At 41.9% G+C, this 24,193-nt stretch overlaps 1 protein-coding gene across 3 annotated transcripts in view; it reads right to left on the bottom strand.

Annotated features, from left to right (window-relative positions):
• Window positions 1–18,776: 18,776 nt before the first annotated feature.
• Window positions 18,777–24,193, bottom strand: part of GRAP2 (GRB2 related adaptor protein 2) — a 48,556-nt gene continuing 43,139 nt past the window's right edge. For all 3 annotated transcript variants that reach the window (XM_081928423.1, XM_081928422.1, XM_081928424.1), the window contains exons 6-8: window positions 23,679–23,810; window positions 21,428–21,544; window positions 18,777–20,830 (exon numbers count right to left, since the gene is read on the bottom strand). In XM_081928423.1, the coding sequence (XP_081784549.1) occupies window positions 20,651–20,830; window positions 21,428–21,544; window positions 23,679–23,810 (429 nt within the window). In that variant the 3' untranslated portion in view covers window positions 18,777–20,650. The remainder of the gene's footprint in view (window positions 20,831–21,427; window positions 21,545–23,678; window positions 23,811–24,193) is intronic.

Raw genomic sequence — 24,193 nt, forward strand, 5'->3', positions numbered from 1 at the left:
GCAAAGGTTGGTAAGGCGGCAAATGTGCTTGATAAATCAATTTATAGTACAGATTTGTGGTTTGTCAAATATGTTTGCTATGGCACTGGTGCATCAGTGTGTGCTTATTTGCCATGTGCATTCATTGTGCACTTAGGCCATCTCGTAACAGTCCACTTTTGTGGCAAGATCGCTAGAGAGCATCACTTTGTATCTCTGCCTTTTAAAAGAAAATAGATGTGCCTGTACCAATGCAAAAGGGAAATTCCAAATTTAACCATGCTGGATTGGACCTACAGGATGAGGCGGGGGCATGCATTTAAACAGCTTTTGCTTCTACTAAAGCCAGTGAGATCAATACCTTGATCCTTACTTTTGTGCTCCAGGCCTTTAAAACTGCTGCTTTTAACAGTTCTTATGGTTCTATTTTCTTTTATACTGTCCAATAAGCAAACAAACATTTGTGTTGTCATCTGCTTGAAATATAATGTATTGTGGTGTTGTATGGGGTGTTAGGGGAGAGATGGTACCTCTGGTGGGGGACACACTGTGCTCCTGGGGTAGTTTGTCCACCTTTGTCCACGCTACACTTAGCTCTCACCTGTGGCTCCTAGAAGCTGTCCACATGTGACAGTGGCCACACCCCAGGAAACAGCTTTAACTTGCCAGCTAAACCAGGTGAGGGTAGCCAATGGGTTTTCAAACCCTCGGTAACTTAGGGGTTTCCATACAGCAGAAATCTAATCATTCCAGTAATTAACCCAAGGCAGACTCATTGTTTAACTCATTGTTAAAATGCATTTCCCCGTTTCCCATTTGTGATGGAAATATATTTTGTTTGGATTGTGAATACATTGTGGAATGTAGTTGCACAAGTATCAGGTCACTGGTTGGCTAATGTCTGCTCTGTCGCTAGTGATGAACTATGCAACTCTTCCTGTCTCCAAGTCTAATGGCATTTTGTGAGTTATATAGCCTATTTCCTATGTTTTCCTGTTAAATTTTAAAGGATGACTGCTGTACCATTGCCTAAACCAGAGAAGCCACCCTTCAATACACCATGATTTCCCCGCGCTTTGTTTTATAGCCTTTTCCTCCTCCCCTTTTCTAGCATTTCAACACTCTCTGCTTCTTGCTCCATACATTGCACCTCACCCTGTAATATAGGATTGCTGGACTGTCCATAAAGGCCATAAAGATGCCACAGAAGTATGTTTTAAATGAGTCATCTGGTTAAGCCCTAATAATTTAAAACAAAAATAAATGGAGATGAACCAAAACAGCACCCTTCTGACTGAGTAACAATACTAATTTAACTATTTTGTTGTTTGAAGTTCACAGAAACCTTGGGCTTCTGTCTTCCATACAGGTGTGCTTCACCGCCTGCAGGTAATTAGACCCAGGGACTTAAGAGGGATTGTTCACATAAATTAATTATATGCAAATAATGAGACAGAAGGCCAAAACCTGGCCTGTTCCCACTTCTTGTAAAAGTAGTCCCATTAAGCTTCAGATGTGTGGCAGCTTGAACATATATGAAAGCTGCATTGGACTGTCTAGGCCAGTATTATCTGTCTGGTTTGAGACAGGTGTTTTTCCCAGCCCTGGTACTCCAACCAGAGTTGCCGGGGATTGAAATGGAAACCGCCTGCATGTGCAGCATGTGCTTCCCTACTGAGCTGTGGATGATTGGAAGCCTGCCTCCGATCCCCAATTTCCCCATGAGCCACACTGTACAGGAGTATAGTCTCAGAAAGGCTTACAAGAAAAAAATACAGGGCATACGAAATTTGCAACATACGGTAGTTCAAAACATCAGGAAATAAAAATATTAAACCATTCATAGTGCCAAAGCCTCCTGAAATAAAATTGTTTTAACCACACACAAGAAATCACAGTGCCTGCCTGATTTCTAATGGGAGACAGTCCCATAGAGTTGGACCCACTATAATGAAGGCATGATTCCTCATTGACATGAGTTGTGCTTCTGGTCCGTGGGAGAACCGCTAATAGGGAGTCCCTTTAGATGATCTCAGTAATCGGTCTGGGACTTACGGGGTCTTTGTGAATGAAACTTGCCAAATCCCACCAAACAACGCTGTGGCAAGAAGAAGAGCTGTTCCCATGGCACAAGGCTTTTTACGCACAAGACTTCAACATTTTTTTGCCTAAATCAGTTTGTAATCTGAATGTAAAACATACATGGAAAATAATGCACATCTAAGTTATAAATGTCTCTTCTGCTCTTCATTCTATGTTAACATAAACAAAAGCTGCACATAAGTAGTGAGAGAGAGGCTCCGAAGTGGCCATTAAAGTCTTACGGGCAAAAATGCTTCTAATTCTGCTTTACCCTCTGTTCAGTGGAAGGCTCTACCCATCTGTTCTGAGTTATCTACTACAGTACAGGGATGGAGATAAACCTTATTTTTCAGCAGGCAATAAACCTGAAGATGCGAAAAGTACAAAATAATGTATTCTGTTCCCCCCCCACTACATTTTTAATTGGATCCATTTCTTTACATGCCATCTACTTTTTATCACATTGGCTTTAACAGGAATGGGATCAGGAGATGTATGGAGTAAATAATAGAAAAGAAGGCCTATTTCATGCCTTTATATATGCTGGTTTTCTCCCAGGCAAATCGTATTGGCTGTATGCTTATGTTCCTGGCCTGGTTCCAGATAATTCCCAAAGCTACTAAAATGTCCTTTCAAGAAATAGGGCCTCTCATTGAAATCTTCTCATTACTTAGCTTTGAACCTTCCTCTGCCAAATGCCTCCCACGTATATTCTGGTTACTTGGCCCTAATTACTTCACTTTACAGCGGCTTGCAGGTTGTGTACTACTAGATAAAAGATGTGACACCTTATATTTAACATTTAATTGTAGCTGTGTTTGTCTTTAGTGTATGTGTCCCTTGCCAGTCTCTGCTGTGTAATTTTAGTCCCTAAATAGCCTGCCTCATGATATATTCTTAGTTAAATTCCCTAGTGGTTCTTTTCTTTTCCTCCTTGGAGCAATTTCCGTCACAAACTCTTGCTATAAAACTTTTGATACCCAGTTCTTCAAATGCAAAATCCTCATTTGCTGCCTTCTCACTTTAACAGCTAGCTCCCCGCTCCACTTCAAATGCACCAATAAACAGTTTCCATGCCAAAAACAACTAGTGCAATATGCCAAATAAAAGCGAGCTTTGAGAAGGAAAGTGAATAGTGATTAGGATGAGATACAAATCTCTGAAGAACGGTGAGGTTCATACCTTTGGTCTCATGCTTTGGCAGTAACCCAAAAGTTTACGGTCACACGTTTGGTTGTGGTTAAGAACATAAGAGCCCTGCTTTTTCTGAGCATCACAGTATTGCCCTTGAGGTCTTGTGATATCATCTCTTTGAAGCTGGACAATTACTAAGAATTCCAAATAGTAGCATATTTCACCAGAGCATTTGAACATTGTTGTCATCATCATATATATATATATAATATATATGGTTTGCCATGTGGTTGACAACAAACACTTTTTAAAAACTTATTACCCTCCAGTACCAATAATTATTATTCTTCCCACGGACTGTGAATGCAATCAGCAACCTCAGTGTGTAGCTCCTTTTTTCTTTGTATGTTTAATTGTCATTTCATTTCAAAAATGTTATTTTAAAAAATATTTCTTTTTTAAAAACCCTTTTAATTTTGAAAGTAAAGCATGTGCATATGATAAATATAGAGAGAGTGACCCAAACAATTGTCATAATAAATACTTCCAATACATCTGATAACAACAGGGGTATCCACTGAGCTAACAGAGGCAAGGATAAGAAGGACGAGCAAAAGGGGCCAGATAAACTCATACTTTGATGGAATGGAAATCCAAAATGGTTCTTTGTTCATGTGTGAAATAAACTTACACCAATTTGTTGCAAAATCCTCTGGGGGTGCCTGACCTCTGAGAGTCTTTAAATGATGGGTTAGTGTCTCCAAAATGGCAATAACCTTGCCTTTGAATACCCTGTATTCAAAGTAACTTATGAGGAATCTTTCCAGCTCTGTGAAATGACCAGTTGAGCTGCAACAGTTAAATTACTAGCTCTTTCTCCACAATATACATTCTTCTTCTCAAACACCGACAACAAACATTACTTGGGGACCAATATCAAGTTTCCCCCGATTTCTTTCACCACCTGTTTCCCAAAGGGTCTAGACAAGTCCATCAGAGTTGCCAATAAGTCCCCGTCTCATTTAAGCTCTGCATTAACGCACAGCATTGCTTGACCCCTGCAAGCAACAACAGAGTATTGTTACCTGCCAACCCCAGTCTCCAAGTGGTTTGAGATTCCAGGGAGTTCATGGTGCGCCTTACCCATCAGGGTCTGCTTCCTTTGGAAAATGAGGCACAGTGAAGACTGTGGTGTCTTTATGATATATGGTTTATCCACACATAAGCAACCTGAGCCTATAATGATGGGGTCCATAGCATTCATACCCCAAGAGGTTCTGCTTTCTCCCATAATCACAGCAGTCTTAAACCTAAGCAGACCCCACCCACTGCCCTCAAACATTAATCTCGCCTCCTGCAAATGAGACAGACTCAAAAGTAAGACAGACCACTTTGTGCATTATGACATTGTCAGGCACTTAAAATGATGGATAAAAAGGGAGAGAGATGACAGGAGAAAGAAAGGATGTTATAGTTTCTTGTGCCAAACTTGGAACAACAAAGGAAAAGGTTTGTCATTTTCTTCCATGTGAGGTGAGGTGGATGGGAGGAAATGAACTGCCCATGAAGGAGCTATTAGTTGATCCACTGCTGCCAACCCTGTACACGTTTTAATTTAACCTTGAGAGACCATAAAAAGAATCTGCCCTGCTTGAAAGGCATCAACATGTAGTTGTAAAAAGAGGGACACTCATCCCACAGACTGAGATTTAGTGTCAAGAAGTTATCGTGATTATTTGGTGGAAGCCTGTCTAATTTTGCATCATGTTTCCCCACAGTTGCCAACCACAAGACCCAGCTCCCCAAAATCAGATGTCAGAATGTTCAGTTTAGCCACCAAAGAATTGCAGAAAGCCTGAGGAGTTTTTGGCTGTTTAGCTCCCTTTTATTTTGCATGTCAGTGATGAAAGAATGCATGTCAGCACACTAGTGCAATTTTGTACGTTTTGTTTATACTAATTAAGAGGGGTGGGAAATTGATAGCTCACTCTGCAGTGTGGGAGCTGCCAGTATAATGGCAAAGCTTAAACCTAGGTTATACAGACTAATTATGTTAATATACAACCAACCCTATGTCAGGAATGTAAAATACACATAGCTATTATATTGCTTTGCTTCTATGTTCCCTTGTTCTAGTATACTGATAGATTAAAAAATGTGTGTCTTGGGAACCAAAGGTGCCAATGTTTTCCTCATGATACTCACTTTGCTCCCTTTTCCTACATTTTCAATTTTATTGCACAAGCTGAAAACTAAGAGCATTGGAAGTCTGTTGCCTGGTTGGTCCTAGGGAAACTCCATTTTATTACCGTCTGGCAGGTGTTTGCGGGTCTGATTTTTGGATCAGGCATGCAATTACCAATAAGTGGAGACATTACTGTGTCTTAGTTGGTATTCCTATTACAGCATGAAGCCTTTGATCTGCTAAATGGTCAACAGAGACTGAAGTGCTTAGCTATGTCCAAAAGCGAAAAGATGCTTATATATTAAACTGGTTGTATGGCAGATGCCTCTTAAGAAGATTTTGCATATTCAATATCTGTGAACAGTCAGCACATTTACAGCAGTATTTAGTGAAGTTTCACAGCTGTTTACACAATAGCCTGCAGTGTTTTAAAAGCAAATCCCTCAATGAAATGAGAGAACTTGTATATAATCATTAATAGATGAAATTGTGCTTTAACATCTCAATCCAAAGTAAGAGGGAGAACAAGCAAGCGGTAGGTCCTCTGTGTGGAGAAGTCGGGGAAATGCTGTTGGGTGACACAGAGAAGGCAGAACTACTCAACACCTACTTTGCCTCTGCCTTTACCCAAAAGGAACGTGATGCCCAACCTGGTGATAACAGAATAAATGATGTAAGGAGGGAGCTGCAGCGCAAGATAGGAAAAGAGGTAGTAAGGGAACACCTAGCTACTTTAAATGAATTTAAATCTCCAGGGCCTGATGAGCTGCATCCAAGGGTACTAAAGGACCTTGCGGATGTAATATCAGAGCCCTTATCTTTGAGCAGGGGTAGGCAACCTAAGGCCTGGGGGCTGGATGTGGCCCAATAGCCTTCTATATCCGGTCTGCGGACAGTCTAGGAATCTGTGTGTTTTTACATGAGTAGAATGTGTCCTTTTATTTAAAATGCATCTCTGGGTTATTTGTGGGGCATAGAAATTCGTTCATCCCCCCCCCCAAAAAAATATATAGTCTGGCCCACCACATGGTCTGAGGGATGGTGGACCGGCCCACAGCTGAAAAAGGTTGCTGATCCCTGTCTTTGAGAATTATTAAAGAACAGGTGAGGTCCCTGTAGATTGGAGGTGGGCAAATGTAGTCCCCTTCTTAAAAAAGGAGTGTGTGTGCCATAATCAGTAACTATGTAAAAAACAACAACTGTGAAATGCTGGTCCCATCAGGCATAATTTGTATAGTGAAGGAAAAGTGCGAAAGGTCCTCTACTGCTACTCTGCCACCAGTATCCCAAGATGTTCTGCCCCAAAGACACAATCTCTTGTTGCAATGCTCCAAGGGGCACATGACAGTGGTGAGCAGGGCAAGAGGCATCAACTGGCTGGGACCAGAAATGGAAAATGGGTGGAACAAGGGATGTGACTTTCCTTTGTACAACATGCTACATTCCACCCATGCAAAAGTTGGAGGCTTCTATACAAATACACATAGTCTTCTATCCTTCATCCAGACAAGTAAGAGGCATAAAAACATCCCAGCCAGACAATAGCCTTCCAGGAGGATGTGCAGGAGGTGGGGCCTGGGGAGGGAGCATAGCTAGAGTCCTTAAGGCAGATAGAGTGGTTTGGAGGGCCATATTCAGTCCTCACCAAGCCTGGTGTTCCACCACCCCAGCTCAAGACTCCTAGGTCTAATCTAAACAAAAAGGGGAGGGGATATAGTTATGTGGCAAGACAGAGGCTGACAGGTTTTTAACTGAAGGAAGAAAAAGTGTCAGATGTTTTTCTACCTGTCTTGCTGCTCAGCCTCTGGCAGAAAAAGCAAACTGCTGATTTGGAAAATTGCTCTAGTTGAGTCACATTGTGTTCACATGCCCTCTCTCTTTCCATCTATAACCCAGGAAAACCAGGCTTTTCATCCCTTTCTTCACCTCCTGTTCCTATGCAAAGGGGTGAGCTGTGGATCTGACTGGGGAGTCCTCTAATGGGAACAAGAAAGAACAAAAAAGGCATTCAAGCCAAATGTTTCTTGGAGGTTCTTAAATTGGAGATAGCGCCCACAGGGAATAAGTCTGAATGTATGTGGTCTTTTGTTTGTTCTTCTAGCGTTTTCAGTATCAGTAATTAAGGTAACATCTTTTTTTCCTTTAAGCATCACTGTTACTTTATGGCGCTAATAAATAAATTCACATTTGTTTTTCATTTATTTCACAAAGTCTTCATTCTTTCCCTCATGGCAGTGTTTCAGTTGTTGTTAAACTGTGAGATATATCAGCTGTTGGCATTTGGGAATGTTTCCTAACATGCCTGGGGCTAATAAGATTTGTAATCCAAAACATCTGGAGGGCACCTGGTTGGAGAAGGGCACTATACAGTTTAGAAATGCTGGCAGGGATCCCATGTGTGCTATACATTTAGAGCAGTATCACACAACTTTAAATAATAATGGCTTCCTCCAAAGAATCCTGGGAACGGTAGTTTGTTAAGAGGGCTGAAAGTTGTTATGTAAAGGTAAAGGGACCCCTGACCATTAGGTCCAGTCGTGACCGACTCTGGGGTTGCAGCGCTCATCTCGTTTTATTGGCCGAGAGAGCTGGCCTACAGCTTCCGGGTCATGTGGCCAGCATGACTAAGCCGCTTCTGGCGAACCAGAGCAGCGCACAGAAATGCCGTTTACCTTCCCGCCGGAGCTGTACCTATTTATCTACTTGCACTTTGATGTGCTTTCGAACTGCTAGGTTGGCAGGAGCAGGGACCAAGCAACGGGAGCTCACCCCGTCGTAGGGATTCGAATCGCCAACCTTCTGATCGGCAAGTCCTAGGCTCTGTGGTTTAACCCACAGCGCCACCCGCGTCCCTGAAAGTTGTTAGGGGACTCCTATTCCCCTCCCAGATTTACAACTTCCTGAGCGGTTTAACAGTCAATCTCTCTGAGAATTGTTGCTCCATGAACTGAAGAGGAGTTACCGAACAACTCTTGGCACTCTTAAACTACAGTTTCAGGAATTATTTGAGGGACGCCGTGAATCTTTAATGTGGTATGATACTGCTTTAAATGTATAGTACAGATGGTGCCATTGTCCCTTAGGCGCAAAGCAGTTATTTTGCTTTTGTAGATTATAGCTGCTAGTTATGTCTCAAGCCTGTAGGGCTTGATGTTGATGGAATTATTATAGTAGAGATGTCTGATTTCCTCCTCCTCTTCCCCAATCTCCATAGCAATTAAAGTTCACTATCTTATACCTGGAAAATCCAATTCTTCACCCATATAATGCATTCATGGCCATTTTAATTGCTGTAATCAATTAAATTTAAATTAATTTGCCCTGATTTATCAAAAAGCTCAATATGGGTACTCTTCTATGATACTGAATGAAGGATGAGGTTGATTTATAATTTAGTAAGGGAAAGCTACCACTCACTGACAGAGGAAATGCACATTAATTAATATTTCCTTTCTCGTTTTCTATTGCTCTAACTTCCCAGAAGCAAAATAACATGAACTCTCAGCAACACTGATTAAAGTCTGCTCCTCTAATCAACTGGATACAGCATATATTTAACTGTACAATCCCAACACTGTACATATTCTACATCAGGAACAAGGTGGTGGTGGTGGGGAGATAAAGATAAATACTGGGATCACCTTGCCCCCGGGTGGCCTGGCCTTGCTGGACCAGGGTTTCAGGCAGGTTTCAACCTCAGGAAGTCATGTGGCATGCCTTGCCTTCTTCTCCTAAGCTCTTTATTTGTTGGGGAACTAAATAGGCCACATGGCTTTTATTTGACCTCAATCGGAATTGCTTACAGAGCAAATTACATTTGTGCTACAGGCAAATTGGAACAAATAGCACCAGTACCTGAATGAGTCAGCATTTTATTAAGGAATAAACTGCAGAACAAATATAGCATGATGATTATACTAGGAATGTGTCACACATAGTAGTACACAGTGGTGTTTTTCTTTCTTTCATAACCAGTGGATGCTATTTCAGCGATCCAGAGCATAAGGCTTTTTTGCTTGTTTTGTTTAAACGTGCTAGCTGCATTGTATGCACGTGGAGGGAGCAGCATTTATAGGATTGAAATGTGCTATTGAAGCTCTTCAGTAGATAAAAAGCATGTTTTAATCTGGTTTTTAGTTTATTGTGGATTTAAATTACCGGTATGTTTTGAATACTTTATTGTTTTTAAACTTTCTGTTGATAATTTTATTGTTTAGTGGTTTTCATGGTAAGCAACTTGGAGAGTTCATTGCCATCAAATGATACATAAATTTTGTGAAATAAATAAATGTCAGCTAGCCTCCCTGCAAACAAATCACAATGAATGCTCAACAAACAAGTTGTCTGGCAGCTTCCATTAAAAGCAATTACACCCATTCCAGCTTGGAGACTCCACCCAAAAGGTATACACAACCTCCTCTTGCACTCTGCACTCATTGCCTGCAGAGGGAAATTCCACCACTGTCATCTACATTCCTTTCACTTTTAGTTTGTACGAGGAAAAGCCTCACCCTAAAAATAGGCCATTGTCAAATAAAAGATAAGGAAAAAAACCACCTGCCACTCCACCAGCTTGTCAGTCATTCTGAGAACAACTCTCTCTGTTGCGTGTGTGTACCTGGAATGGAAACACCATTCTTGCCTCATACTCTGCATAGGGTTTCCTTCCACTCTGCCCTGTGTCTCTCTTCAGCCTCCACAAGTTAGTTTTCCTAGCAGACCTGTTTTGCATGTTCAGACCCAGAGACCCCCCCCCTAAATAAAAACACATTTGACTCAAATTTTAGTTTTGGTTTTTGGCAGAATTTAGGCCACAACTTTATTGATTACAGAATAGTGAGTGGTTGCATAGGCTCTGGTTCGACTAGCTCCCTACACCGTTGCAGGTAGTGCTGACCCAGGGCACCAACATACATCAGCCAAGGGTGAACACCTGAGGTAGGTAGAAAGCCCGGGAAAAGACTCTGTCCACTCTCCCAGATGCTCCCCTGGACTCAGGCCAGGGCACAACCCCTTCTCGGGGGTTGACCAAACCAAGTTGAGTCCCTAGATTCCTTTAACGGAATACCCTTCACATAGGGATGGCGAGACCGTTCTCCCATCCCTATCACCTGAACCAGTGCCTATCTGTAACCTTACAAGTTGTGACGATTTGCTACGCGGCAAGTGAAACCCAAATGGCAACAGCCAATCAGCCAAGTGGGGAAAATTCCTGCCATGCCCCTGTCCCAACGACAGATGACACACAACGGCATAGCAAGGTCAATCACAAAATACCCTAAATATAGGGAGAGGTGTTTGCACGAGCCGAAAGAGAATCTCTGGGTCACATGCAAGGGATTAAATAGGTCCCTCAAATCATTTAGGGACCTACCAATTCGGGTGCTGTGGCTATCCAACAGACCCATCCAAAACCAGGAGGTCGGTCTCCAGGTCTCACCCCGACACATGCCCTCTTTTAGGGAGGACACGCTTTAGCATTGCAGTTCGTACCTGCATCTTGATTCACTGCTCCATTGTCTGAGCTGAGCTAGTGACTAAACGACATTTTTTATTTCGTACTATAAGCCTGCACCATGCATGAATTAGCAACCAAACCTTGCCATGTGCCAGATATTTAACTGAAAAATGCATACCTTACATTTGCCCTCTTCCCCCAACTTATGCTGCAATCTCCCTTTTTTCTGTTTAAACTCCTTGGCAGCCTAAGGTCATCCTGTGGAACAACCCTTCTCTCCATCTGAAAAGCTGCCTTGTTAGCCGTTTCATTGCTGTTTCGTTGTATTTTTCTCAATAAAAGACAATTTTTTCTAGGAAAGCCCTGATCTCATATACTTCCCATCTGTTATTTGTTCCTGCCTGGTCTGCCAAGGCTTCCTCTATGATTCTGACTCATTCATTGCCAGTCTAGCTTCACATGTGTTTTGTTTATATATTCATATAAGAAACCTTGTATTTGAGGACTCTATATTCCAATTTGTTGACCTGGTTTACACAAGATACTGAGCCAAATTGTGCAAATATGAAGGCTTCTGGAGAAGATCCACTTTGATCTTCTCTGATGCTTTGTACTACACTGCACTGGACTAAGCCAAGATTTTGATTAGCATGTTGTCTAGGGCTGTCATACATTACCGGGATTTCAAAGGCGGAACTGATGTCTGGGAGGGGAGAATTAAAAAGCTCAACAATTTTGGGGTGTCCTGGTTTTTACTTTTTGAAATATGGCAACCCTAAGTCTGAACAATAACTTTAAAAAAAATTCCCACAAACAAATAGGTACATATAGTGTGTGTGTGTGTGTAGAGGAAGAGGAAGAGGGGAAAAGAACAATCAATGACTACCCTGTCTGGAAAACAATATGCATTTGTGGTTATGCTCTCTCCTTACTAACCATGAGCTGTAACCAAACCAAAAGCTTTGACTTGGCATGCCATCCAAACTCTAGGAGACTTTCCTGTTGTTAATCCTCCCTCCAGGAAATACCACTTCTTGCTGTGGCATACCATGACCTAAGCTAACAATGCAAATTGTGTTCCTTAGGTGTACATGTGGAACAACTAGGCATTTATTTTCTGAATCACTTCCCATGAAACATCCCAAAGCAAATTATCAACAAAAGCATCAGCAACAGAACATATAGGTTGCCACAGGCACATACACTAAACTTTATTTAAAAAATAAAAATAAACAAATCATCTAGCCCACCTAAAAAAAGGTTATTAAGCAAAATGTGCAGGTACCCTTCTTAGCAACTTTTGTGAAATGAAGCAGTCACTATGCATCCCTGTGTGACCACTGCACTCCAAATGGTTTTAAAACACACAAGTGCTCATTTTAGGTGTTCAGGATTGGTCTGCATGTGGTTTTGCTGCATGTGGTTGATGCCATAACCATAACAGGGAAATAGAGAACACTTGCTGAGCATGAGTTAATATAGTTCTTGTCAGTTGACACACCTGAAGTGTTTGACCCATGTTGATATTATGGCTCATCACCTGGAGTAGTGTGGCATCTTTTGTCCCTTGTCAACATGTCCTTTGGAACACCCTCTCACTGCATATCAGATGGGTGCAATCTCTATTATCTTCTCAGCACCTGTTGGAGAACTTGTTCTTCCAACAAACAGATATTCCCTCGCCCTCGGTCTTTATTTACATTGGACTAGGGGTGTGTGTGTGTGTGTGTGTGTGTGTGTGTGTGTTTCTCAAGAGCCACTAGCCCTTTTGGACAAATGGCTACATTTCAAATGTTGAGAGAGTGAAATCAAGACAACTTTCCCACCACAGTATTTACACAGTATTATACCAAATCTTCTTCATCTGCAAATCATTAATTTGCCTGTGTAACATTCCTGCAAGGAAGGTAATTGAGTATCATTATCCCACTTTTTTTTAACAGATGGGGAATGTACAAGGCACAACTGAATAATTCTTTGAACACACCCACTTCCCCATATGCACTCACAATTAAATGAATACTATATAATCAACAATAGAAATGCAGGAACATATATAAAATCAGTTTAGGCTACAAAATGCTTTTGCACAATGCTCAAGTGCCTACTTCCTAGGCCAGCAGTTACTTGCTTTCATCAGATTAATTCCCTCCGCCTCTTTTTTCCTAGTTCAAGTAGAAAGTGTTTACTTCTTGTCCCATAAGAGCCAATGAAGCCTTCTATCTTGTGAATTCAATGGTTTATCTAAACAGAAAGCAGCCATAGCTGACAACTTGTTTTTTGTGGCCTAACATCAGAAGTGATAGTGAAACGTTCATAGTCAGCATTAGAACATTGTTGTAACAATGCTTTTAGAATAATGAAAACTATGCAGATTCCAGATGATAGGCTCCGGCTATAATTCTGTTCATGCTATGTTCAAGACTTTGATGTGTAAGCATTGGAGGGTTTAACCAACTGATCAGCAGGAGAGATAGCTGCTGCACCCAACCCAAAAGGGTATCAGCAGCAAGACATTCTGGTTGAACTAGTTTGGAGCACAATCAGAAAATCTTAATGAGCATTTGTTAATTCCCTCTCCCACCCCCAAACAAGCAACCTTTTGGGCAAACTGAATTTGGAGGGTACAGAGATGCAGAAGCTATACATTTTAGATTCTGAGTGCAATCATATTTTATATAATGAAAGGACTTCGATTGATTTTCTGTTTTAAATAGGATGCAAGCTTTAACTGGGCTGATCCAGGGGTCCAGCCCTGTAGCCAGCCTTCTTTGTTATGTAGACCAATCACATGTGGGGCAGCCACATTTCTAGCTGGGGTATTTTGCAGGTGGAGGGGAGGCACATAGCACCGGCCAATCCCCCTCCCCTGTTCATTGGTGGAGAGAATGCGTAGGCCAGGGGAAGGGGAAGGCAGGGATCTTCCTCCATGCAGAGAGAGTGTTACCTGAAGAAGTGTGCGCACGAAAGCTCATACCAATAACAAACTTAGTTGGTCTTTAAGGTGCTACTGGAAGGATTTTTTTAATTTTGTTTTGACTACGGCAGACCAACATGGCTACTTACCTGCAACTAGAATAATGGATTATGTGAAGGTCAAGTTAGCTGAAAAATAATATGAACACATTACTTCCCCCCAAATAATTATGGGAAGTGTAGTTTACCCCTCCTATGGAGCTACAATTCTCAGCTACAATTCCTTTAACAAACTACAGTTCACAGGATTCTTTGGGAGATATCACGCGCTTTTGAAGTATGGTGTGCATGAAGCCAGTAGAGCCTCTGCTGCTGGATGCACCGCTTGGACAGTTGGGAGAGAGGCACTCTTGCAGGTAGGACTAGACCTCTTCTGGTCAGACCAGGACAAGACCTCACCTCATAGGACAGACAGATGACACTGGAATCAAGGGTGGTTTTTTTTTAGAGCCATTAGTGTCACCTCATTTTAAACCAAGACCACAGAAGCTAATTGTGTTAGATTGTTCCCACTTAACTCTCCCTTTGTCTTTCCCCACTTTGTATGCCTTCTCCTCTTCATGCAAGGTTCCTTCCACCTCCTTTTATTACTAAAAATAATTGATGACATTTACTGCTAAAAATAATTAATGATTATTCTAATTTTGTGCTACTTTTGCTACTGCTTAGTTAAATGCTATAATTGTTACATGAGATATGTGATACATGGATAAATGTCTGTGTGAAAGATGCCTCCCTACAATATGAAACAAAGGCCACGGGTTCAGTTGACATTCTATCAGAACCCCAAGCCACCTGGTGTTAATCCCCCCCCAACATTACCCCCATAATGTCCAGGGCCGTAGCTCCGGGGTGGTGAGGTGGGCCCCCGTCAGGGGTGCAGGCAATAGGGGTGGTGCAAAATCAGCTAAAAATATGTCCATAAATATAAATATCAATTATTGCCTCATTAGAAATGGTTATAGAGGGTGAATTGAATGGGTGCAGGGGGTTGAGGGGTTGGAGGAGAGGCAGAAAGAAGCGCTAATTTGTACGTGGCTAGAGTGCGCAATCTGGATGGTTCTGCCAGGGGCGCAAGATCACCTAGCTACGGCTCTGATAACGTCTCTCCCACAGCACCATATACACTCATTTCCTGATGGTTCCTTCAAAATTCCGCTAACTGCATGATCATGGGATTAGTTCAAACTAATTCCAGCTTGTCAGTATCCAATCATCAGGATGTACAGGTCGCTGACATTCAGTTTATTATCTTTACTGCAACAGTAAGCATAATATTTCACACAGATTTGTCAGAACAATGGCTTCCCACATGTATGCACACAGAGTATAGCAATTGTCAAACTGTGGAGCAGCACCCTACTGCTTTGTGGCATGTATGCAGGGCACATGAAGGTGTGGGGGGGGAGTTTAAGGGAAGGGTAAGATCCTCAGCTGGACCATAAAGAAGGCTGATCGCTGAAGAATTGATGCTTTTGAATTATGGTGCTGGAGGAGACTCTTGAGAGTCCAGTGGACTGCAGGAACATTAAACCTATCCATTCTTAAGGAAATCAGCCCTGAGTGCTCACTGGAAGGACAGATCCTGAAGCTGAGGCTCTAATACTTTGGCCACCTCATGAGAAGAGAAGACTCCCTGGAAAAGACCCTAATGTTGGGAAAGATTGAGGGCACAAGGAGAAGGGGACGACAGAGGACGAGATGGTTGGACAATGAAACTACCAATATGAATTTGATGCGGGAGGCAGTAGAAAACAGGAGTGCCTGGCGTGCTCTGGTCCATGGGGTCACGAAGAGTCGAAAACGACTAAACGACTAAACAACAACAAAGATCCTCAGACAGATGGTGTCAACCTCCCTCCAACAACTAGGCCTTAAACACTGAATTTGTAGTACCTCAATCCACAAATCCTTGCATATGGCAGGTCTGTCTGTATACAGCGTCTTATGATAATCTTCTCAAAATCATCCGTTGGTCTTCAGTTGGAAGGAAGCAACAGGTAGAATAAATTCAGAAGAGTTTGCTCAGTGTTTAAAAAACACTGGTATATCTGGACCAGAGCTCCTGTTCCTTCCACTTCTTTTGTCTCACACTGGCAAAATTCCACCTTTCTTTTAGATGGGCACCATAGAAGGTTTACTAGGCAGAGAGTTGTCATGACTTGTCTTCCGCAATACTTTATTCGTCTTTTCTAGTACATTCTTTGTCAGGTTTGTGGCTTTGATTTCTCACTAATACATACAATGTGCTTTGAACATTTCCTTTGCACTGGGTTCATCATGAGTTATTGCTTCACTTGTCTATTTCCCACAGACTAGTAGCTGACAGCTACATATACAGCCCTTTCCGGTTGTCAGTTCTATTTCTGTAAATGGCATCTTTCATGTTTCATGCAAATTAACCCACTTCACAGAAAATGTCACATTAAAGACTCCTCTGAAAGCGAAAGTAGCTGGCAGTGCTCTGCCACTCTGACAAATATTGTATAACATGGTGATACCCCCTACCTGTTTCCTTTTGCAAAAATCTGGAGGGCCACAGGTGAAACACATAACATCTGTGCAAAATGAATTATAGGTGGAAGGATTCAGGCAATAAAGAGCAAATGCACTGTTTCTGGCACAACAAATGTGTATTTGTAATAAATAATCAAGCACGCTATTGTGTGCTGGTTCCAACTTGGATTGGGGGGGGGGGCTTGGTTAAGATGGTCACCACCTTCTCTGAGTGAGATCTCACCAACACTGTTGCCATTGCCCTTTCACGTAATTCTTCCTCTGGGGCAAAACTGCACCAACTTCCAGACAGATAGGACAAGTTATTTTACAGTTACTGCTCCTTCTGTAAATTTCTCTCATGGTTCAGCTATTCAGAGCGAGTAAGCAAGCAGCAGCGGCACTGAAGAGGAACGGGAAGGGCCCAGAGGTTCTTTCATAGAGGTGGGGGGGAGAACTGCTGGCCTATAGGACAGATGAGGCCCATGGAGGGATTCCCATGTGGCACACAAGATCCTTTCACTAGCCCAGATGTTCCTCCTTAGCCTCAGCCCCAAGTGAGCAGGAGTGTGTGGGAGGGGGTGGGGTAGCAGAACAAGAAAGGGTGGGGCTGTAAGAGAAAGAAGTGCAACCATCCATGTTTAGCTCCAACCCTGCCCACCATAATCTCTGCCCCTCTGAGGTAATGAGATCCTTCAGATTGAAAAAGCTCCCAGAACGAAGAGACTACTGACATGCCCTAGGCACCATCTGTACTACACGTTTAAAGCAGCAATATCCCATTCTAAACAGTTATGGCTTCTTCCCCCAAAGAATCTTGGGAACTGTAGTTTGTTAAGGGTGCTGAGAGTTGTTAGGGGACCCCTATTCCCCCTCACAGCACTTCCATTCTCACAGTTCTTTACAACCAATCCCTCTCCCTAGGGAACTGTAGCTCCGTAAAGGGTGATGGGGGCCTTCTAATAACCCTCAGCACCAGGATTCTTTGGGAGAAGCCATAACTATTTAAAGTGGTATGATACTGCTTTAAATAAAGAGTGCACACAGGGCCCAAGTTTGTGGCATAGGAGCCAACTCCTAGGGGCTGAGGTCCACTCACCACCCCCATAAAGTATTTGAGGGGGCCTGCTGTCCCTCAAAGTTGATGGGCATTACCATTCAACTGGTGTATGTGTGCACTGTGTCTTGTAATTGTTTATACGGGACAGGGCATACCTACCTCCAGTGCTTTTTTTCTGGGGGGTATGCATACCCCTAAACATTTTGTGAATTTTTGTACTTTTGTCCATTTACTGTATTTATTTATCCCGATTTGAACTATAAAATAGTGATTTTCTTGAGTCAAAATGAGAGAATCCCTAAACATATATTTTTTTTAAGAAAAAAGCACTACCTTCCCCTCCCCCAATATTTTATATTTAAGTTGGCATTCCTGCATTGTGGCTCTGTAGCACCGCAAGCAAGCTGCAGAAGGACTCCATTTCCCCCCTGTGCCCGACTGTGAGAGAAGTATTACTCTACTGGCAGCACACAATAGTGTTGGAGTCTCCTTTAACATTAAAGCTTTCATTTAATTCCTTTTTATTAACCACAGGGACCCTGTAAATGAAAGTATGGATTTCTATCATTCCAAGGGCAAAAAGGTAGTCTCAAGAACAACCCAGCTGAGAGCAATACTTAACAACCTGTGCTTTAACCAAACCTTCACTTACTATTAAAAGAATTAGCACTTTCTTACTAGCTTTTGTCATCTCGTTCCTGTGAGGAAAATTCCCTTTCATTCCCATGTACTCCCTCAGCTCTTATACATTGTGTGTCACTGGTCTTCAATTGGTGGGTTGTGACTCACTAGTGAGTCTGGCCTGAGCCAAGGTGGGTTGCAACCATGTAAATATATAGTAAAAGATGGAGAAATAGGTCCCAAAATGCACGTTTGGGTTTAAAGTGGGTCTTCAGTCCCGTGGATGATGAGGTTGAAGATATCTACTTTATATAACTCACATACTGTCATTGCTGTTGGAGGAAAGTTCTATAAACAAAACATTTCTTTCATGTTTGCTGCTGAAGGGTAAGCAACATTACAAATCTGACCATAGCAGTATGTACTTAAGCTTTAGTTGTGAGTGCTGGGTGTGGGGTGTGAATCACCTGATTTTACTTCTGTTTGCTTAGACTGACAACGGGTATGTCAATTTCATTAGGAACTGGCATGGTTTTGCTAGCTGACTTTTTAATTTCAAATGAAATAATAGCTTAACACTTAATTATTACTTCCTGAACTGAATGATATGATTGGGTGAACACAATTAGCTAAATTTCAGCTAAGATGCACAATTACTGTACTTCAGGTTTTAGGATTTTTAAACTTATTTTTTTATTGTACTTATGACAACCCCAGTTGCCCTTTGGTTGTATATTTGCCTCTTTGTTTCAGTACTGCTAAATAGCCATCTTTATTCAAAGTAATAGAAACTCAATATATTTTTAATGAGTATAACTTTATACATTCTCAGGATTACGGAGTAGCCCCTTCGGGAGTACTCCAACAGATAGAAATAATATAACACTAAAATATTTTTTGACAGCAAGTACATAGTTTGTCTTCACACAAAAAAAGAAAGAAAAGAAAAAGGCAGGGCTATGGATTCTGGGATGTAGTTGGATTATTGTCACCTAAGTAGGGTTGCCATGTGTCTTCTTTTTCCAGGACACACCCTCTTTTTCAGGGGTAAAATTCAAGGCAAATTGCATTTATTTGCTTTGAATGGCCGTCATAGCGTCCTCTTTTTTGCTCCTCAAAATACGGCAACCCCACCTAACAGGCAACAGCTAAAGATAATGGCCTTGCTTGTACACCATGCTAACCCAAACAGCCATGGGCATGAGTCCTTCAGAAAAGAAAAACCTTTGTCAGAACTCATGATTTGGACAACATGCAAAACCAAGCTGTGGTTTAGCTCAGCATAGCAGCAGAATGACTGGGGAAGAGCAAAGCAACCACAATATCATGTCCCATAGCTCTCATGCTTGCACCATACCATGGTTTGGCTTAGCATGACAAATGAACCAAGAGAAGCCCTAATGGATCAACCACCACCAACTGGTAGAAAACCAATACACGTTTGCCATATGGAATGGCCCTATGTCTTTATGTGGATCCACATGGTTATTGAGACAATGGTAATGGTACATCAAATGGCCTTAAACCAAATGGCCGCAATATAAATTGCTCCACAGAAATGGGGCTCCTGCTGCTGACTGCTGAGAAGAGCTCTGTGAAGAAGAGCTTTTTTTTTGTTCTCTAGCTAGTACTAGGGAAGCCCAAGCCCAATCCAAATTACTGGTAAACACAAAACAGCAACAGCAAATCACAAGTCCAGTCCAAGACAACAGAATTGCAGTGTTCTCAGATGATGAATTGCTGAACAAAGTAAGCATGCATATACACCTTTGCAACAGTCTGAAAGGGCAACCAAACTAGAGAACAATAATGCAAAAATTTCTTACTTGGGAATTCTATAATCTTACAATAAAGGGGAATCAGGGTATGTAAATACATACCCAGAACAAAACAAAAACAGTAGTTGCACTGCATTTCCCCCCACTGGGCGTGCTTTTTCCTGAATTTGAAATGCAAATGACAGGTGTACTGATCTGTGAACTGAACACCGATTCATTCTTTTGCCTGGCTTCTTCCTATGTTTCAGGTGAGCAGTCTGAAGTTAAAAAAATAAATAAAATTCAAGCACTGTATGTACACTTATAAAGTTAAACATACCTTCATCCACTTTTTAAAAATTAAAAGCAAACAATAAATTATAAAATAGTTGAAAAGCTGTTCGAAGGAGGATACAATCAGAGTTGTACATGATGCACTTTCCATATGAAACACATGACTGCCTGGTCTCTGAACTCAAGATGGTGACATAAAAAGCTCAAATTATGTACATCTGTATGTATTCTTAGAAGACAGAACTGTACCCAATTGACATGAAGTTTCATAGTTCAGCTGTGGCAGTAGAACAGCTATGAAGTTGGGATGGCGCACAGGGCACTTGAGGTGAAACCAAAACTTTCTCTGAAGAATTGCCTAAGAAATAGCCACTGAAAGAAAGATGCATGTTAACGTAGATCTGTGAAATGAGACACAGTTCATAGGAAGTTAAGTGAGCTCTTTTAGACAACCTAAGACTCTTGCTACCATTAAGAACAAAAAATTAAAAGAGCATAAGCTCTTTTAATATTGAGTGCTGAATAGTTGATGCTATGATTGCGCATAAAAGGTATTGATAAGATGGTGCATTCTCATTAAAACAGAGACAGTCACAAACCATGTAAATTTACCAGGACATTGGCCCTACATAGTTGGCAGGAAAGAGACCCAATTTTCCATGTAAAGAGCCTTTCCACCAGAATGCATCAGAGTTGTCCAGGACTTCAATGACATCTCCAGCGTTGAAACCTAGCTCATCTTGCTCCACTGCCTCAAAGTCATACAAGGCACGGACCCATTGTGTTCGCTAATAACAGAGGAAGACAAAAGAAAGTGTCAGCTGTAGCATAACATGCCCCCACCAAACCACTGATGGCCTTTCTAACTAGCTATATTTGCACAATAAGTATGGGAGTGGTTGAGTCTCATTTGTTGAACAGAGTGCACATCCTCCTTCAAGGTTGCACATGTTGCATAGACATACCCAGCAAATGAAATATTTTGTTTTGGGGAAAATAAGACACTTGTCCTAGATAGCCATCAGTTCCCCGATACCTTTGTATTTCTTATGGTTTCCCCCTTTTTTCTTGGTTGACCATGGACTCAGGCTGTCTTTTTACAAAATAATAATAATTAAAAAAAAATGTAAGGAACTTTGTACAGTGTAAACTATTTAAAATGTCACAGCTATATCTAAAAATAAAGTGATGTTACTACTCCTTTCCCACCAAGGATCTAACAAGAGAACCAAGTTCCTTAACTTGCATAAAAGTTTAGCATAACTTTTATTTCGAAGTGGCATATGCAGAATACTACATGTAGTTTTGCTCTTTGAATAGAAACATGCCTCACATTCCCCTAGATCTAGACTCTGCCTCTCAAGAAAGACAGGTACCTGCCATACCTGTGGTTGCTGTGCTGGATCGGTGTGTCTCCGGAACACAGATGGCCCACTCCCTTCTCCATGGTGTCTTTGGCTCTGAGACGTATCTTTAATGTCCAGACTCCTGCCACGTCGGTCCTAGAATGTAAAGAGAATAAGATAATGATGAATCTGTTCTATTGGGGATCTGATACTTTCATAGTTACCTGCTGAACAGGAAACACTTTGGCTATGTACACACTGGTGGCTTAAAACACAGTGAGATTGTTTCCTCCTGCTGTTTTGCAAGTCATATTAGCACTTTTTTGCACACACCAGAGAGAGGGAAAGAAAGTCCTAAGCCAATGTGCATTACTTGTTTGTTTTCCCTGCATCTGCTACTCCCTGCCCCCGCCATGTACTCCTTTTATGAAGCTGTCATCTGCACATGTGCCATGGCTGTCTCAAATGTACACACCTCAGCTTAATTTCAAAGTGAATGTGTCTTATGTTTTCAAATTGGATGGAAGCAGGAGAATTTCTCAAGAGACTGTAGAGTACGTATGAATTGTGGCCAATGTCATGCGTACTGTCATGCGTACTCAGCTTCAAACACCAGCAGCGGGAGGGCACTGGAGTAACCAGTGATGTGTACAAGGCATTTATTACAATTTCTGTCACACAATGGAACATTTATGTAGTGACTGGCATTGAGTTTTTGTGCCTGGTTATTTTATTTTATTTTTAAACTGGACAACTGGAAATGCTGTTCCTATTTTTCTTTGAGGCTGCAAACACTTCCACCTCTGTGCAAAATGCTTGCTACACTGCAGTTCACTGCATTTTGCTTATGCCTTAGGCAGAAAAATGTCCTGGGCCAGCACTGAGCAGTGTCTTACATCAGCTTTATCAAATGCCACTTATTAGATGCCTGTACTATTGCACTGTGTGGGAGGCAGAGGTGTGGCACAATCCATTACTGTGTCAAATGTATTGGCCAATTTGGAGTAAAGCCTTTGTCAGGAAGGTTTGTTGTTTACACCTATCCAGCTTTTACCAACCCAGCACCTTCCAGATGTTTTTGACTATAACTCCCATCAGCCCTAGCCAGCATGACTATGCTGGGCTGTGGCTGATGGGAATTGTAGCCCAAAACAACTGGGGGGCGCCAGGCTGATGAAAGCTGTACTGAAGGCAGGCAGGCAGGCAGGCAGGCAGGCAGGCAGGCAGGCAGGCAGGCAGGCTCTATTGTCCATAAAACAACTACTGCCCTTTAGAACTGCTAAGATTATTGTTTGTAGCACTGGAAGTATTTTCCAATTTCCTCCTACTAAATGTAACATTTCAAACTGCCCCTGAAGGTGTCTTACCTGCCTTTCAGCCAGCACAAAAGGTCAGTGCGACTCAGTGCAGATATGTATGTCAATTGTTCCCCGCTAGAGATGTTAAGAGTGAGTCAAAATCAGTTTGACTTTAAACCAGGTGTGTGTGTAGTTCACGTTTCTGCTTGATGTCAGACATATGACTCATAGATAGTTAGCATGGTTGTTTTTGATGAGATATAGCCTCCATCCTTTAATAGAGGCCACTCTTGTCTTGTGTACACATAGCGTAGTTTAGGGCATGTTTACTCTGTTATAAGAACAGCCTTTCCTTGGAACATTCTAAGTTGCAGTATTTCCAGCTTTCTCCAGTACGTGACTTTCCTCCCCTCCCACCAGATCAGATAGGATTCTCAGATATTTTCTTTTACATGCATCCTTATAATTGCTGCCACATGGACAACCTGGAGAAGAGCCAGGGGGGAAACGCACTATTTAATATATTTTGTATGTCCTGAGCTGCACAGTTATGCCTAAAAGATTGGCAAGGAATTTATTTTGAGGCTAGGTGTATCAATTCCCACCACAGCTCAGCATGACCGAGTGTAATCTCAAGATCATGCAGGAAGACATGTAATAAAATAAGAAGAATCCTGTTGGATCAGACCAAAGGTCTAGCTTAGTCTAGCATCTTGTTTTCAGGCTATGTAGACACTATAGCTTTAAAGCACTTAAGAAGCGCATTTCTCCTCCAAAAAAGAATAATGGGAGCTGTCATTTGTTAAAGGGTGCTGGAAGTTGTAGTTCTGTGATGGGTAAACTGCAGTTCCCAGATTAGTTTGTGAAGTGGGGATATGTTTTGAATGTTGTTTAAAGTTACGGTGCATATGCAGCCTTGGAGTGCCTAGCCAGATGTCTATGGGAAGTCTGCAAGCAGGAGAGAGCAACTCAGGTCCAGCTCTTTCTGTTACCTGCTTATGCTGCCAAGATGCTGATTGATCCACATTTTTGTTATGCCCTGATGCTCCTGCTTCTTTCCCATGTCCTCCATTCAGGTGAAGCACTTCCTGTGTCTTTTTGGCCAGGTTCCATACAGCGGCTTCCTGGAAAGAAAGAGGTTTATCCTGTTATGTTTTGTTGTCCTTCTAGGTATTCTTTCCCAGAGTGCTTCCAGATAAGGGCTTCATATCACAAAGGGATAACTCAGAACCATTCCCATCCCCTTTGCGTGTGATTGGCACCTTATCTTCCACACATTCCATTTTCTTAAGGCATGGATATTCATCACTATCCTGACAGTTACTATTGACACCATTGGGCACCACTCAAAGGAATGTATTCATTCTGCTGTTGTTGTTTTTGTCCCTCGCCTCATTTATAGTCGTGTCTAGAGCATGAGATAGTGTCCAAAAACATTCATAGCTGCAGCTTATCTGAGACCTTCTGCTGAGAAATCTGACATGTTCAGACCCTTTACTGCCCCCTT

Source organism: Podarcis melisellensis (assembly GCF_964234715.1).
Source record: "Podarcis melisellensis genome assembly, chromosome: 10".
Lineage (NCBI taxonomy): Eukaryota > Metazoa > Chordata > Lepidosauria > Squamata > Lacertidae > Podarcis > Podarcis melisellensis.